We start from the raw sequence: 16,312 nt of genomic DNA on the forward strand, positions 1-16,312 counted from the left end.
TGAGATGTCTTGTTCAATATTCAATCAAAAGTCCGCTCTCTTAATCATTATCGTTAAGGAATAGATCATATACCTTACATAATACAAGTTGCCAAGTTGGACCCGCCAGCAAACAGTCCTCAATACATCGACGAGTTATGATTCACGCTACAAATTCATGTCATATAATATAATATTAAGAAAACGATGAATTTATACTTCAATATAGAGTACTAAGTTCTATAATACACGAGCTCTACTATCATGTGTCGAGGCATGGCCAAATAGACATTAAAACAATTGTTTTGTCCTTGTTCTCTCAAGACGAAAAATCGAGCCACGTTCCCAAGATGTAGAAATGAACCAAACCAAGCCACAATTCCCATTCGATGCGCAAATTATTCACAACTCTATTTACTAAGTGGTAAGCAATCAAACCGCATAGTTAGACTTTTTACACATGCTCAAACAAAAAAAAAAAAAAAAAAAAAATTTACACATGTGGATTGTGACATGGATTACAGATATACATCAAAATATCAGGCTCTGTTGACTTTGAATGCAAGGCCTAGCTACCAAAAGTTCAACGCTCAGATCTAACTACTAGTTTTTTTCTACTGTATAACTCAGTACTGCCATTAAGTTGTTCAATTTCAAGGCTCTCAAGCATTTGTTCTGTAATTCACGCTAATTGGTTTTGGTGTGTTTCGATACCATGACAAGGGATAGGAAAATCGGGGTGGCCGTAGATTTCTCCAAAGGATGCAAGCTTGCTCTAAAATGGGCCATCGATAATCTGATCCACGAAAAGGGTGACACCTTGTATGTCATCCATGTCAAGCCCTCTCAGGGCGATGAGAGTCGCAGCACTCTTTGGTCTTCCACCGGATCACGTACTGTACTTTAATTTTCATTATCTTATTGCTTCTTCAAAATTTCATCCTATTTATTCATCAAGTTTTATTGCATATATCGTATTTTCTGTCTGATGATTTTGATTTTTTTGAGCTTGTGATTTGGATGTTTGATTATGCAGCTCTGATTCCATTCACGGAGTTCCGTGAAAAATTGGTGATGGAGAAGTACGACGTCAAGGTTGATGCAGAGGTCTTGGATTTGCTTGACACAGTGTCTAGGCAGAAACATGTATGTGTAGTTTTTGTATTCATCCCCACTTTATGTAATTTGTAGGTTCAGAATCTTTTTTTTTTTTTGCCCATGAACTTGATGAACTATTAATTATGCTAATTAATTAATTCTTGTTTAAATTTGTGATTCGACAATATATTTATTTGTCTGAAAGTATAAATTTGAAACGTGATTAGATATCAAATACATTGTGTTGTTAGACTGTTAATTTGTTATCAAACCTAAAAACGAAAATTCAATTGATCAATGATGTTGTTTGATGGTTTGACATGATAGAAACTGTCTGACAAGAACATTTTCGATGGTTATAGGCGACGGTGGTGGCAAAGATCTACTGGGGAGATGCAAGAGAGAAACTTTGTGGAGCAGCTGAAGAACTAAAACTCGACTGCTTGGTCCTTGGCAGCAGGGGCCTTGGTTCCATTCAAAGGTAAATAAAAGAAGAACCCAAACTTAATACATCGAACACTTGTAATACATATTACAATTCACAGTATAATTCTTGGATATTTTGTTGAATATATTTTAGGGTGCTGCTGGGAAGTGTGTCCAGCTACGTTATGGCAAATGCAATCTGCCCTGTTACCATTGTCAAGGATCATATTGCCTGATTAAGATTGTGTACCTCTAAAACGAGCTTGATGAGGGGAGATAAATGGATGTTGTACTGCTTGTTGCTAATGTTAATGAACTTGAATTATGTGCCTCCAAGTTTGCATATATGTACTCAATAATTTAATCTTTGTTTGTATGAAACTACTCCTGTTGTATCAGTTTGAATAATGAACTTGAATTATGTAGCTCCCAATTTGCATTTTCTTTTAGCTGAATTGATAAAGAATCCTCTTGACGTTTGTACAAGTTCAAAATTCTCAAAACCTTATATTCCTTTTTCTCTCAACTTTTATTTTCTCCAACTATGTGGCACTCAATATTGCACACTATATTAGGATTGAAAATCAAAATCATATCGTAAAACGTTATTGTAAAACCTCATATGGTGGCATCATTTTACTTAGAGAAACAAGTAGGGGAATTATACCAAATGACCTCGCTTAATGAGCGATAAATTTTCCGATGTCAAACCTAAAACCTTGCCTAAATATATATGTCAACCTTATAGTCGACCTAAGCATTCGGGGTACTTTCACAGCCCAAGGGGTTATACTTGGTGTAAACTTGACAAACTTCAGAGTTGTTTCAAACATTTGCCTTAAAAAAGCTGGTCTCGAATTACAATAAACTGGTGATTAGCGTCTTATAATATAAATTTATCATGTTATAATATCATCTCAACAAGTCGTTGTAGTATAGTGGTAAGTATTCCCGCCTGTCACGCGGGTGACCCGGGTTCGATCCCCGGCAACGGCGTAATGTTTTTCTTTTCCAAACATTTTTTTTTACTTTCACACCTTGCAAACTCTCACTAGTCTCTTGCTTCTTCCCCCTCCTCTCAGTTCCTTGCCTGTAAAAACACGTTACCCATAAAAACACACACGCAAACCCTTGATTCCAAATTTCAAGCTTCAAAGCCACTCCACCACTATCACCGTACAAAGCAAAAAAAAAAAAAAAAAAAAGACACTCCCATTAAATCACAAAAATATGTTTTTTTCCGTTTTCTTTTCCACCACCTACACCGCCACCAAAACCAAGACACCGGAAATGTCCGCTGCGTCACGGTGCCTTCCAATATCCACCACTCGAATCCACATAATGGCCTTGGACGGAATCGTCAACGTCAACTCACTCTTCTCTTTCGCGCTCTTCGTCGGCCTCACATTTTACCCCACCACCGATCCTGCCGCCATGCTCATTGGCTCCGACGTGGCCTGCGCCGCTGGGGTCTCCTCCGCAGAGGGCCTCATCGCCTTCCACGTGTACTCCTTCAGCTCCTTCCTCTTCTCCAGCCTCATTGCCTTGGCCCTCAAGCAAGCCATCAAGATCAGCAGAGACATTGTGGTTCAAAATGGCGGTGACTCCGGTTCGCACGTGGGTCATGTGAACCGGGTAGCTTTGCGGGTCGGGACGCTGGTTTCGGCTTTCGGGTCTGTTTTGGGATGTGGGTTTTTGATGATGGCGCTGGTGGACTTGGTTCAGATCAAATTGGGGAGATTGGGTTGTGGGAGTCTTTACACTTTGGCTGCAATTGGTCCTCTGGTGACTTTGGTTCCTCTAGCTCTTTTTATCTATGTTTTTCTTGTGCTACATGCTTTTACGAGATAGAAACGTATGATTAATCAAAAGAAATGTTAAATTTGTGCATCTTCTTTGCATCTTAATATAAATTATATGTATATAAATTCAGTATATAGGACGTCGTTTGAATAAATTTCACTTGTCCTTGATAGAGATAGTTAATGGATGCTCCATATATCAACATCGTTGCCATTACAAGCACAAATATCACCACTCATCACCATAGTTAACACATATGTACACTTAAATGGATCTCCATTTAAGTAAATGCGTACCAATTTACTGTCCCTAGTGATCGATCATGTTAAGCTTTGATAAATTGATAGGTTTGATTATTTATGGTGTAGTATCTTCCTTTAGAGTTTCTATTTTAGGCTCTAAGTACTTTTTTTTTTTTGTTAGACGATAGATCTGTTAGATTAGATATTAGAATAGGAAGTCAACGTGGTTTAAACCCACGCCTTGATGCAAGGGCAACACTCCTCTCCACCACTATGGTAGAGGGCCACTTGTTTAGGCTCTCTAAGTACTAAGTTGTGAGCAAATTCGAGATTAGAATCCTAAAGTTTAAGTCTAATTTAAATGGGGATTTTAGGTTTGATTATTTAGATGCTTGATCATAATCTAGGTTTTAATTGAGTTGATTTGATGCAAGCTAGAGTATATGTCATGCTGAAGAACTCCTAATTGTAAATGCCATGCAAGTAAGGTTTGTCTGATTGTTCAACGATTTACATACCATTTAATGAGTTCTTACTTGTATAATTTCATCTATAGCCATAGAGAGAACGTGCAAATAGATGCCATGCTCATTGAATAATTTAGAGAAAATCAATGGTCAATCTTGGAGAATTACTTGTTCATAACATATTAAGGAGAATTACTTGTGTTAAAATGAATTTACTACTGACTGAAATTTTTGTAAGTAGACTAATATTAATTTATGAAATCAAAGGATGTTCAGGAGAATTGCAAGGTTCGTTAATTCTTGTAAGTAGGCTAATATTAAGGAGAATTACAAGGTTCGTTAATTCTTCATAAACAATCTATCGAGATTGCCAATTCTTTAGGAACTGCTTCTGTCGAACTTGTTCTTTGTAGATCCCCCATGTGCAAGTACCATTTGAATCAGAAACTGAGTCTCATTTCGTCACTTTCCAAATTTTGGTATGGTTGTTTTTCTTGCATACTTCTTCCATGGCAAAGGATTCAGTTACTCTGCTCAATTTTCGCCGTCTTTGCTGCGTGGTTTTGGTGTTTTGTGTCTGTTCATTCATCTCATTCATTTACTGGTACAATTACCATATATAGTCCATGCTGCCAAATCAATAACCTACTTGCATTCCCTTCAGCATGGAACCAGCTTGCTTTTTCCTCAATGCCGCCTTCGAGGCTTCGTAAAATTGCTCTGTTTGTCAAGAAATGGCCTCATAGATCTCAAATGGGCATGGAACGGCATGCCTTGACCCTCCACCTTGCCCTTGCCAAAAGAGGTCATGAGCTTCACATCTTTACCACATCGCTTTCTCCAAATTCCTCTTGTCCAAGCTACCCGACGCCCAATTTGTACTTTCACCTTTCGAAACCAACAGCTGCTGGCTGTCTGGACCAAGCTCTGATTTGGAAGATGTTTCAATCTCAAAACCCTACGGTAAGGCCTTTCGATGTGATCCACACCAAAAGTGTTGGCCTCTTGCATACTTGAGCGCGTAACCAGACGAACCTTGCTGTTTCTTGGCATGGGATTGCATACAAAACCCCATTCATTCCGACATCATACAAGAACTTCTATGGAGCCATGAAAAACCACAAGGGTATGCACGGACTGAAAAAGTTATGAAGGTTGTTGAAGAGGTAATGATTTTCCCTAGTTACGCTCGCCATGTTGCTACCAGTGACCATGTTGGAGATGTACTCAAGAGGATTTACATGATCCCCGATGATCACGTTCACATTATTCTTAACGGGGTTGATGAGGAGGTTTTCAAGCGGGACATTGCCATGAGAAAGGATTTTAGGAGAAAGTTTGGGGTGCCGGAATCTAAGACTAGTTCTGGGAATGGCTGGGAGGTTGATGAGGGATGAAGGGCATCTGCTGATGTTCGAAGCGTTGAAGCAAATTCTCAAAGAAAATGATGCATTTAGGCAAACTGTTGTTGTTCTTGTTGCCAGGAATGGTCCTTGGGGGTGCAAGGTACAGAGATCTTGGAACGGATATACTTGTTTTGGGGCCACTGGAACAAGCTCAGCTTACTGAGTTCTACAACGCAATTGAGCAATTGATATTTTCGTCCGGACTCGTCACGTCAGGGATTGCATCATACATTGTTGGAAGCAATGCTCTCGGGGAAGCCAGTAATGGCAACAAAGCTTGCCAGAGCTTCACTAAAGAAGATCCTCTATAGAGTTTGGAGTGATGGCAGAGGAGATTTGAAGCAGAAAGGCCAGGCAGCAAGGCAGAGAGGATTGCAGTTGTTCACTGCAAAGAAAATGGTGGCTGCTTATGAAAGGCTTTTCCTCTGCATATCCAATGATGAGAAAAGTGGGGAGAACTATTGTCAATATCAGATTCCATGATACTAACTTAGCAGATGACTAATACATATCTAGTCCCCGACTGCGGCATCATCTTGTCACCGAAATTTCAGCGTTAGAAGCAAAGCTTTTCTAACAAGGAACCGGCATAATGATAAAAGGCCAGATAGCTGTACCTTATTGTGGGTGAGATTCCAATCTGTGTTGAAGCTGTAAGTATCTTTGACAATTTCCATATACAAAGTGGCTGATTGGCCAGGTTTCTTGTGACAATTGTTCTCTGCTAAAATTCCATGTATCATCTAAATCTTTCGAACGGACAAGGTTCGAGTTTTGCTTGGCCAGCAACCATGAAAACTTTTAATCTAATGGAAATGCAGTACTCTTCAACAAACCGTAAACGCGTCATAATACAAAACACATTGCATAAGAAACCGTAGTCACTTCAAGCATATATGTTCACAATGAAAGAGCAAGGGGCTCATATCATTCGCCCGTGAATCCTCCACGGGCTTTAATTTAACAGGATAAACAACCTTCAAACTACACACAGAACATAGTTCGGCGGAGGGTGGTAAGAACACTACATTTTCGGAAAACCATCTTCTTGATAAAAAGTCCAATGAAACAGTTGACCATACCGACATAAAAGCTTGCACTTCCTGTCCAGCATCTTTTGCAACCAATGCGCACATCAGCCACTTATTTATATTACACTTCCATACTTAAACCCCAGGCCCAGTGAATTCCTGCAAAACATAAAATCTTCTTACATCAGCTCCTTACGTGATATCTTTACAGTATGCCAGGCTTCATGAATTCATATAAATTGAAAAGAGGAAAATATATTGTGACTATTTATCTTGTGAAAGGGAGAAAACGCAATGCTAAGAGACGTTCTGATCTGATTAAATTGTTGAAGTAATAAGAGAATTGTTTCGAGAAATTGATCTAAGAGTGAATGAATATACCTTGAAAAATAGATGAAGAATTCATATGGACAGTGAAGGGAAAATCCTAATAATAGAGCGAACCTGCAGAAACGCAAGTCAGAAGTTCATACGCTGATCTCCTCTACAATGTAGCTCTAAATTATTAATACAACTAATGCCATCTCCAATATCAGTACCTTGCCACCAATTTCCTCGGGCGGCACTGTTCGAGTTGGTTCCATTTGGATCATCTTCTCCCGCATCTTTCTTGAACTAATTCAGTCAGAGTAACAAACAGAATAAGTTTTTCATATCCTTTTATCCGTTAATCATGCTGATAGCGTTAATATTACGGTACAAGTCTGTATATTATGTGATCAACTCATCAAGACTCACTATAGGATAGGATCCAGAGGCATGGGTCCTTGGGGACTGGGAATACACCTCTTGCCCACCATAGTAAATAGATGAACTTAGATAACATGGTTCTGCTCTTTCTTCCTGAAGGACTGAACTCCGGTCCTTGTTGGGTATGCTATAGCGTGCACCTTCGCTACTTATAGCTATATAGTTCGAGAAAAATGCAAAGGCCGAGGCAATAAGCTTTAAAAACAAAGTTCAATATCCAACATCAAGAGGTTGTAGAGAATTGCAAAACTAACATACGATAATCTATATACTTATACATAAAGAAAGCGTTAAAGGTTAAACATTCAAAAATCCATTAAATGCCCTTTTTGTTAATGAAAATGCTAAAAGAGAAGACCCTTCATTATATATGGATATAATATCACATTAACAAACTCTTAAATTGAAAAACGAAAACAAAAATATGTCCAGAAAGCGTCGAAAAGAATTAGGCAGTCAAGCAAGTAACTTAAAGTCGGGTTGTTTTAATCATACAAAAAGTGAGTTATAATTTGTTACCTATAAAAGTAGAGTGTGTGCCAAGGGGCTAGTGTTAGAGAATGCAGGGAATCTGATGACGATGGAACATAATCGTAGCAGAGATTAAACAGTACGGTTCTAAGAACTTAAACATCTATCAAAGTAGAAATGTTGCCTATCAAACAAGATTTCTTCCAGTTAGGAGTAATACAAGAAACTAAAATCAACATGATACAAACCTGCAGTACCTTGCTTGGTGTTCCGTGCATGATTTCTCAAGGACTGCTGCTGCCAATATTCTGTCAGCTCAGAGCTTGAAGAGTTCCTCCCAACCACCTTAAAATTAAATCAGGTAAAAAATGTCAGATACTAGAGCATATATTCAACAGAAGATCTAGTAGTGGCCAAAGACACTTTCAGTGGATGGAACACTAGCAAGCAGAGGTGTACAATGGGCCGGACCGGCCTGGATCCTTCAAAAGACGAGCCCGCTTAAAGACGGCCAGTTGTGCACCTCTATTCACAAGCCCCTCACTTTTCCATCCACTAAGCTAGAGAATAATGCTATACAAAGAGCCATGAGCACTACGAGGAAAAATAGTGCTTTTTTCATTTGGGTTGTCAGCTTTCCCCCTTCTCACAAAAACTTAACCAACAAATCCACTAAGAACCCAAATCATGTTTTGCTTAAACAAACCAAAAAACTTTTTCATTTCCCCTTTTGGTATTTCTCTGCAATATTTCACATTTCCTTTCTAAGCAATTTTCAATTCACTATTATACATAAAGTCCAGAAATTATATAAAAAATTATAACAAGAAGCATATATATGCACCCAATGAATAAAGTTCATCCTTTCCCAATTTATCTGCTTTCAATTTTAAATCAACCCTGAATCCTCCTCGGGCTTAGGCAAATTAACTGGAGCAGTGTGCCCTTAGTATTCAAATTTGAATCTCCCTTTCCAGTATTGCTCAAGTTAAAAAAAAAAAAAAAAAAAAAAAAAAAAAAAAAAAAAAAAAAAAGACAGAAAGCATAAATATGAACGCAGTAGAAGAATCATAACTACCTGTGATGGAGGTGGGAAAATGGAAGCAAAAATCCCAGTAGAAGACTTGGGAGGAGATTCCTTGGTACCAAAAAGATCAGCAGTCAATGAGGAACATGAATTGCCCGGCTTCTTATTGTTACTCTCCATTTTTTACTTCCTCTCTTTCTCTAAGTCAACCAGAAGAGCCAACTCCAGAATAAAATAACACTTTCCAAAAAAGCAACTTCCAAGAAAAAAACCCAGTTGAAGAAACAAAGCAGGTAAGATTTGCAGAGGAAGAAAGAAATCAGACAGAAAGTTGAGAGAGAGCACGGGGTGAAGATGATGACACACAGAGTATCCAAAACTCAAAATTTATATAGGCACTTGCTGTATAAAAGACGGTACTGCATGTAGTGCCGCTCATGTGCCATCATCACCCCAAGAAAAAGAAACGCTCTTCCGTTTTCATGCAACCAAAGATTTGTTTCTCCTCATCAAAAATGATTTGGAACTTGCCCTTCTGTTTTCCTCACTATAATCATCTTTTTTTTTTTTTTATTAGTTGAACACTGTAATCATCTTTTCCCCACAAACATAATGGATAGGTGCCACGTGGGCTCCACTCCTTTTGCCAAGTGGATGTACGGTAGTGCCATATTATTTCGAGAGTAATGTTTGGAAGATTAAAATTTTAAACTAAATTGCGTGTCATCAATATGAAATAAGTATGCGAATCAATATTTAACTAATAATTCAATAATTAACAATCACATCATTTAATTTACGAAATTTGATTTAAAATATAGATCGAATCCCGAACTTTCATACTAACTATGACAATTTCTGTATTGATACTGTGGGGTATCTTCATCTCATCTCTCTCGAGCACTCTAGGCCTGGACTCGACTTTTAATTCCTCTCCCCCAATGGCCCCCATTGTTCGATTATATTTTGTGGGATATATGAGTCGATGACTTCAAGTGAGGGATAGGAGAAATGAATCTGAAAGCTTCTGATCCCACCAAGTGGATAATTAGATAAGCCTTGCTTTGTCCGATATGCTTCATGGTCCAACATTCTCTTGCTATTGATATCAAGGCACGATTCATGAATAAACCCACCAGTGTTATGTAGGACCATAGCTCATGAACATGTAGAAAAATCTTAGATAAAACTTTGTGGTGTTATAAGTGCAAATCGGAGCATTTTATGTACTGGAATCTTTGGCAGTTGAATTTGGATCTTTGATTGTATATTCAATTGTTCAACCTGGTTCGTTCTAGATTTTCGCCGTTTGTATGAATAATGTGATTTTGTTTTCACAATGGGAGATGAAGGGCTTGCAACAAGTGTCTAAACGATCTTGAATCTTCGCACTCATTGTGTAAAAACTATAAAGTAGATGCTCATATCCTAAAATGATATCAGAACATATTATCCACTTGCCGCGTCCAACCTCCACACAAGCTTCCATCTGACGTTCTTATGAGGATTGGAATCATATTCCTATCTTGTACTGCGTTGGAAAGATATTCCAAAACCCTGAGATGTCATGAATAGGAAAAAGGCAGATTGTGTGAACATGGTATTATGAATGTAATTTTGTTTGGATATGGGTTTTGGTTTGAAGTGGGACTTGTTGTACTAAGTGGATTGCTTACGACAAAGTTGGTACAATTATTTGGTTTGAAAGAATATGTATAGGTTTTGGTGATTAATTTTAAAGCTGGATGTGTCACTTTTGCTTACCATATAGGTCAGTTGGATTTCTTCAGCAAAAAATTCCCATGCTTTGGTCCTTTAGTGTGAAAAATACGGTTCGAGTATGAATTTAGTGAGGGAAGAAAGAGGAAGATCGGTCAAAGAGAAGAGAAGTGCTTGAGGAATTCTTGAGTGTGATATTCTTCTTGTATCTTTATTTATATTAACAAATGAGAGAGAAATTTTCTTTTCAAGTAATACAAGTTGTACAAGGAAATATCTTCTTAATCTCATAGGATTCCTACACATAATTTACTAGGATTTACAAGTGTGCGGGTTCTTGTGGCACTAGAGAAACAAAAGTATTTTTGAACATGATTTTGCTCTCCGTAGTGATCCCAAATCCATTATTATTGTCTATTTGAAAGATTGGCTTCAGGCAAATATGGTTTCCTCCATAAGGTCCATTCGAACACACACTTTTCTTCATTGGGAACCTCCTCTTGAGGGTTGGCTAAAGCTTAATGTTCATGGTGTCGTAAGGGGGTGGCCAATTTCATTGGTGTTGGCGGTGTCCTTGAAACGCGTTGGGGATGTGGGCCTTTAGTTTTTGTGCTAATCTTGGTCGAGGTGAGATTTTAAGTGCTGAAGTTTGGAGTGTTTTTATTGGGTTGCAGCTTGCGTAGAATACTAGAATTAAGAAGATTATAGTTGAATCGGATGCTGCACTTGCCCTACAATTGATTTTAAATGCATAAGTAGATAATCACCTTCTAAGAAGTTTGGTATTGAATTGTCATGCACTTATGCACCAAGTTGGTCTTCTGCAATTTGACGTATTTACCATGAAAATAATTTTGTTGCTGATGATTTGGCTTGTATGGGTTTGTCATGCAGTTTGAGTTCGGTCTTTTTTAGCAAGCTCATCCTTCTTGTTGTCGATTGTAGATATAACTGGAATTTCGTGGCCTCGTAATATGTTTATATAGTCTTTCCTTATCCTTTGGATTTATGCCCCGTTTTCAACCAAAAAATAAAAAATAAAAATTTAACGATTTAAAAGTAAATGAGTAAAAGTGTAAAAGAAAAGTAGTATTTTCACTTTACTTTGAATGGAAAGGCAAGAAATACGAATTATTCTCATTCGAATGTCTACTTGCACTAAAAGAATCAAAAGACAGTTGGAATTCGCGTAGGATTCACATGAAAGCAAAATGTGATTGGTTATTCTTGGTTTTTGAGGAATAAGACTTGGGGAACCTTTTTTTATTAAAAGTAATATAAAATAAGGGTACTTGAGAATGGAAAAAATTACACCAGACTTTCTTAGGATCTCGATCGAATCTTCTCATTATGTATTATTGGTTCTCTTTTTCATTATGCAATGTTGCACAATGACTGGAATTGTCTCTTTTCTAGTTTAACCTTTAAAGATCAACTTTGTTGAAAATTAATCAAATAAAAAATCATTAATTGTTCATTTAATATTGTTAAGATTTAAGTGTTTCCATAACATTGATCTATATCTTAGATGACTAAAAGAATTTGGAATTGGTTGATTTCTACCAGAGTTGGTCTTTCAAGGGCGACTTAAAAAATAACGGTGTAACCCATCATGCAACATTGTAGAATGAGAAAGAGAGCCAAATAAATAGAACGAGAAAGTTCAAATGAGACGGAACATTCTTCTTCAAAAATTTGTTAATCAATGATTTTCTTAGCAAAGCACTGTTACTGGACAATTTTCTATCTTAGACAGCCCAATTCAAATTCAGTCAGGCCCAATCCAATTTAAACCCGACCCAAAACCAAGTTATAGTTCTTTCTAGTTCTCCTTACATAAAAGCCCCTCAACTGCATTGCATCCCAAGTATTACTGCAGCCTCCTAAACTTGGAGATTAGCAGTACCAAGATACAAAGGGTACAAAAACAACAATCAATCATATGTGCTCATCTTTGTCAACATAGTCAGGTCAAAAGTTTACATGCCTACAAGAACATGTACAAAATATGACAAGTTACGTTCCAGGAACTCCGATCTTTGATGCTCTAAAGAAGTATAACAATTTTACATGTATGGGATAAGCCACCTAAAGGTTTTAGCAGGCAATCCATTACCCTATAATCAGTTGGGATACAACGAAGCCCTCCAATGAAGAGAGAGATTTAAGCCCTGAAACCAGATAACTTTTAATCCGGCGATGAAATTAATATAACATCTGTGTGGAGAGAAGCGCATGCTAATTTCTACAACAGATTGAAGTAGGAGCAAAGCATAGAATGCAGACCTCAGCCACGCATGCCAAATCTCTTCCGGAGGATCGTAAACATGCTGTTCGGGAAACAGCTCCTCAAAGTCTTGCTTGACTCTGTTTCTCAAAAGGGGATGTGGCAGAAGGCCCTTCAACAAAATCCGGAATGCCAGCTCGTCCGGCGGATCTGGAGACTGATTCATGTCCTCATAAATGTTCATTGCATCTGCAGGACAACTAGAGTTCAAAAAACCCCTGATAACTTTCGTATATGTTTGAGAATCAGGAAACAGATCCTCCTTTTTCATGCTGTCCCACGGTAGCATAACATCCTCCATTTTCTTAGATCTTGCTAATGCAATAATTAAGTCCTTATACAGATAGACATTCGGTTTGTACCAGTCTTGCTTCCGAATAACATTAAATACCTGAAAATTCACCAAGTTGCTTGTAATTCCAATAAACAAAGACATATGTTCATTGCATATGTAGTTAAACAGAAATAAAGCTGTGCAGTCTATAAGGAATTCATTCCAAATAATGGCCTATATGTACTCGGATAAACAAGTCTACAAAACCACAGCATACCTGTAATGTTGTTTGGAATTTAACACAGGAAACAATGAATAAGGAAAACACCATTGTGTATTTGAAGAGTTGGGTTTCAACCTGACTTCTTGAAGGAAATAATAAATCCGCAATTCAAAATCAAACTAGTCTTGTTTCTCGTAGATTCAAATGGGAAATATGGCAGTGAGTATTGATATGGTCGTCTTGACTCTCATGAATGAGATTTCAACAATTCACCATTACTAGCTATTGCAAAATCCAAAGAACTGTCCTGGCACCTATAACTACAAGTGAAAAAATGCCCGTCTTGAGTCAAAGATGGATTTGGCCAAGAAAGCCACGTCACTCCGATCACCCTTTACCATACACCATGAACCTGCACTACTAACAGGAAGAGCCAGAAACACTTACAATAAAGCTAAGCGTTGCTTCTAATACTGTTAAACATATTGACAAAGCATTACTGAAGGTGCCCAAGATCACACATTGAGTCAGGCATTTAACCAAATATATAGCGTGCAACCCACGGAGCCTCATTTCGCAACGACTGTAAACTAACACAGAAGTGGATTCACACAGCACAACTCCAACATCCAAAGTACAAAACTTTCAGAACAACCCAGAAGATCAAATGCAAAAAATTCACAAAATTTAATCACAGAAATTCGATACCTTAATTGCCAAAGCGACTTCTTCCTGGCGCTCGAGCTCAGTGAGAACAGCAATCATATCCATCTTCAACAGTCTCAAAACGCGGGCATTTACAAACTTCTCGAGCTTCTCTTCGTCGTCCTCGAACCGCTTCAAACCCGAGATTACGAAAAGCGCTTCTTTTCCGATCAGCTTTTTGCCCCTCCAGAGCGGTCCTCTGGGGCTCCCGTCGTGATACAGCCTCAGCCCACGAATGGATCTCCAGGACTCGAGTTCAAGTTCCGTGGATTTTAGAAGCATTGGGGTCGACTTGATGGGCGTCGTTTTCAGGTTTTGAAGGAGTATTGAAGAGAAAAATGCGAACTTTGATCGCCAAAATGCACGAGTCGCCATTGGAGGTTTGGTAAAGGGGACGAGTTGGTGATCCGCAGTGAGGGTGATGAAGGGAACGAGTTGGTCGGTGATATTTATACACTTGTTATAAATATATATTTTTAATTTAGAAACTATAAAGTGCATGATAAATTTTTCATAGATTGAAATTGGCTTTAGTTGTTTTTTTAAGGCCCTAAAAGACGTTAGGTGTTAGTTAAGCTGTCACATCCCGGCCCGGGGCGGATCACTTCCCGGGCCCGCTCCACCATCGTAGCACGATATTGTCCGCTTTGGGCTTACCATTCCCTCACGGTTTTGTTTTTGGGAACTCACGAGCAACTTCCCAGTGGGTCACCCATCATGAGATTGCTCTAGCCCCCTTCTCGCTTAACTTCGGAGTTCCTACGGAACCCGAAGCCAGTGAGCTCCCAAAAGGCCTCGTGCTAAGTAGGGATGGGAATATACATATAAGGATCACTCCCCTGGGCGATGTGGGATGTCACAATCCACCCCCCTTAGGGGCCCGACGTCCTCGTCGGCACATTTCCGGCCAGGGATTGGCTCTGATACCAATTTGTCACATCCCGGCCCGGGGCGGATCACTTCCCGGGCCCGCTCCACCACCGTAGCACGATATTGTCCGCTTTAGGCTTACCATTCCCTCACGGTTTTGTTTTTGGGAACTCACGAGCAACTTCCCAGTGGGTCACCCATCATGGGATTGCTCTAGCCCCCTTCTCGCTTAACTTCGGAGTTCCTACGGAACCCGAAGCCAGTGAGCTCCCAAAAGGCCTCGTGCTAAGTAGGGATGGGAATATACATATAAGGATCACTCTCCTGGGCGATGTGGGATGTCACATAAGCGGTGGGCTGGGGCCTAGTGTTTAGACGATTATGTAGATTTTTGTGTAAATAAGTGTCTATTTAAACTTAAAATATATATAATTTTATCATAAACTACAAAATAGAATGACATATATATTTTGAGCTATTGGAACATAATGAAAACATAGGAAACAAGCATATAATATGTGTTCATTTAAGTATTTAATAAATCTCTTACAATTTATTGAAAAGAATAAAATGCAAAATAAAAGTTATCTATTTTCTGTCCAAGTGAGTCGCAACCTAGGCGGGTCTTGGTGAGCTAGGCAGCTGCCTAAGCAATCTAGGGGAGGTCTTAGGCCTGGTTGGGTACTGAGGTGATTCTGAAAAAAGCTAGTATCAAAAAAAGCTGGAAGCTGTTTTTGTGTTTGGCAAACATTCAGCCTTAGCTTTTTTTCACAGTTTTGGGTGAAAAAAAAAACCAAAAACAAGAAGCTGCAAAACCCAGCTTTGAAAAACCGGCTTTTTTTCACATCTGTTTTGCATAAAAGTTTACCAAACACTATAATACTACCTTTTTTTTTTTTTTTTTTTTTTCAAAAGCTCTTTTACAAAAAAGTTTACCAAACACTCTGCTGCTTTATTTCACAGCTGCTTATTCTCACAGCACAACAGAAGCAGCTTTTTTTTTCAAAGCACAACAATACAAACCAACCCTTAGTAGGTCTAGGTGTCATTTCTTAATTTTCAAACGCCTAAGGATTAATCGGGGTAGTGACCAATCGTCTAGCGCTTAGGCGGGGCCTAGGCGACATTAGACAAAGATTTTTAGAACAATAATTTTTTTTACAAGAGCGCATTTTGCTCATCTTTCTAATCTCAGATAACCATTATCTCTTCTCTAAAATCTTGTAACTAAGGTTACTTATACATTTAATTAAATCTTTAAAGAAAAGAATAATAGCTAAATGATTCATAATAAAATTACCATTTATTTCTTTCTCGATATCCTATCAATTAAACAATTGTTGAAATTTTCCTAATTGTATTCCCCAATATTTTAATTATTTTTCTTTTTCATAAAGACTAAATTAAATTATAGTTAGTAAATAAACTCATGACATGATTTTAGAGGGAGATAACAGTATCTTGCGTCGGGAGCGAAACAAAGAGACTTCTTCTACAAACTCGCCAACTGAAAATGGTTTTAATATAGAAATAC

General features: G+C 38.3%; 4 protein-coding genes and 1 non-coding gene across 6 annotated transcripts; 3 read left to right on the plus strand and 2 right to left on the minus strand.

The window, feature by feature from the left end:
- Positions 1-536: 536 nt before the first annotated feature.
- LOC137742333 (universal stress protein PHOS34) lies at positions 537-1,928 on the plus strand. Its single transcript, XM_068482174.2, has 4 exons — positions 537-872; positions 1,016-1,125; positions 1,440-1,558; positions 1,658-1,928. The coding sequence occupies exons 1-4, from the start codon at positions 695-697 to the stop codon at positions 1,737-1,739; spliced, it is 489 nt and encodes a 162-aa protein (XP_068338275.1). The 5' UTR covers positions 537-694; the 3' UTR covers positions 1,740-1,928.
- Positions 1,929-2,427: 499 nt separating this feature from the next.
- Positions 2,428-2,499, plus strand: TRNAD-GUC (transfer RNA aspartic acid (anticodon GUC)). Its single transcript has one exon. It is a non-coding gene; the product is annotated as a tRNA-Asp (tRNA).
- Positions 2,500-2,694: 195 nt separating this feature from the next.
- LOC137741564 (uncharacterized) lies at positions 2,695-3,438 on the plus strand. The gene has a single exon (XM_068481259.2). It carries the CDS (start codon positions 2,734-2,736, stop codon positions 3,352-3,354), a length of 621 nt encoding a protein of 206 aa, XP_068337360.2. The 5' UTR covers positions 2,695-2,733; the 3' UTR covers positions 3,355-3,438.
- A 2,832-nt stretch (positions 3,439-6,270) lies between these two features.
- LOC137742169 (uncharacterized) lies at positions 6,271-9,650 on the minus strand. Of its 2 annotated transcripts, none has more exons than XM_068481956.2 (6): positions 8,752-9,650; positions 7,931-8,018; positions 7,191-7,357; positions 6,992-7,067; positions 6,834-6,896; positions 6,271-6,611 (listed from the first exon to the last, which is right to left on the minus strand). In XM_068481956.2, exons 1-5 carry the CDS (start codon positions 8,878-8,880, stop codon positions 6,880-6,882), a joined length of 477 nt encoding a protein of 158 aa, XP_068338057.1. In that variant the 5' UTR covers positions 8,881-9,650; the 3' UTR covers positions 6,271-6,611; positions 6,834-6,879. The 2 variants fall into 2 exon arrangements, with proteins under 2 accessions (XP_068338057.1, XP_068338056.1); XM_068481955.2 differs by having other exon boundaries at positions 7,922-8,018; positions 8,752-9,288.
- Positions 9,651-12,338: 2,688 nt separating this feature from the next.
- LOC137742464 (protein THYLAKOID ASSEMBLY 8-like, chloroplastic) lies at positions 12,339-14,354 on the minus strand. Its single transcript, XM_068482338.2, has 2 exons — positions 13,912-14,354; positions 12,339-13,097 (listed from the first exon to the last, which is right to left on the minus strand). Exons 1-2 carry the CDS (start codon positions 14,281-14,283, stop codon positions 12,543-12,545), a joined length of 927 nt encoding a protein of 308 aa, XP_068338439.2. The 5' UTR covers positions 14,284-14,354; the 3' UTR covers positions 12,339-12,542.
- Positions 14,355-16,312: the final 1,958 nt, after the last annotated feature.

Source organism: Pyrus communis, chromosome 11, assembly GCF_041283825.1.
Source record: "Pyrus communis isolate YQ-2024b chromosome 11, ASM4128382v1, whole genome shotgun sequence".
Lineage (NCBI taxonomy): Eukaryota > Viridiplantae > Streptophyta > Magnoliopsida > Rosales > Rosaceae > Pyrus > Pyrus communis.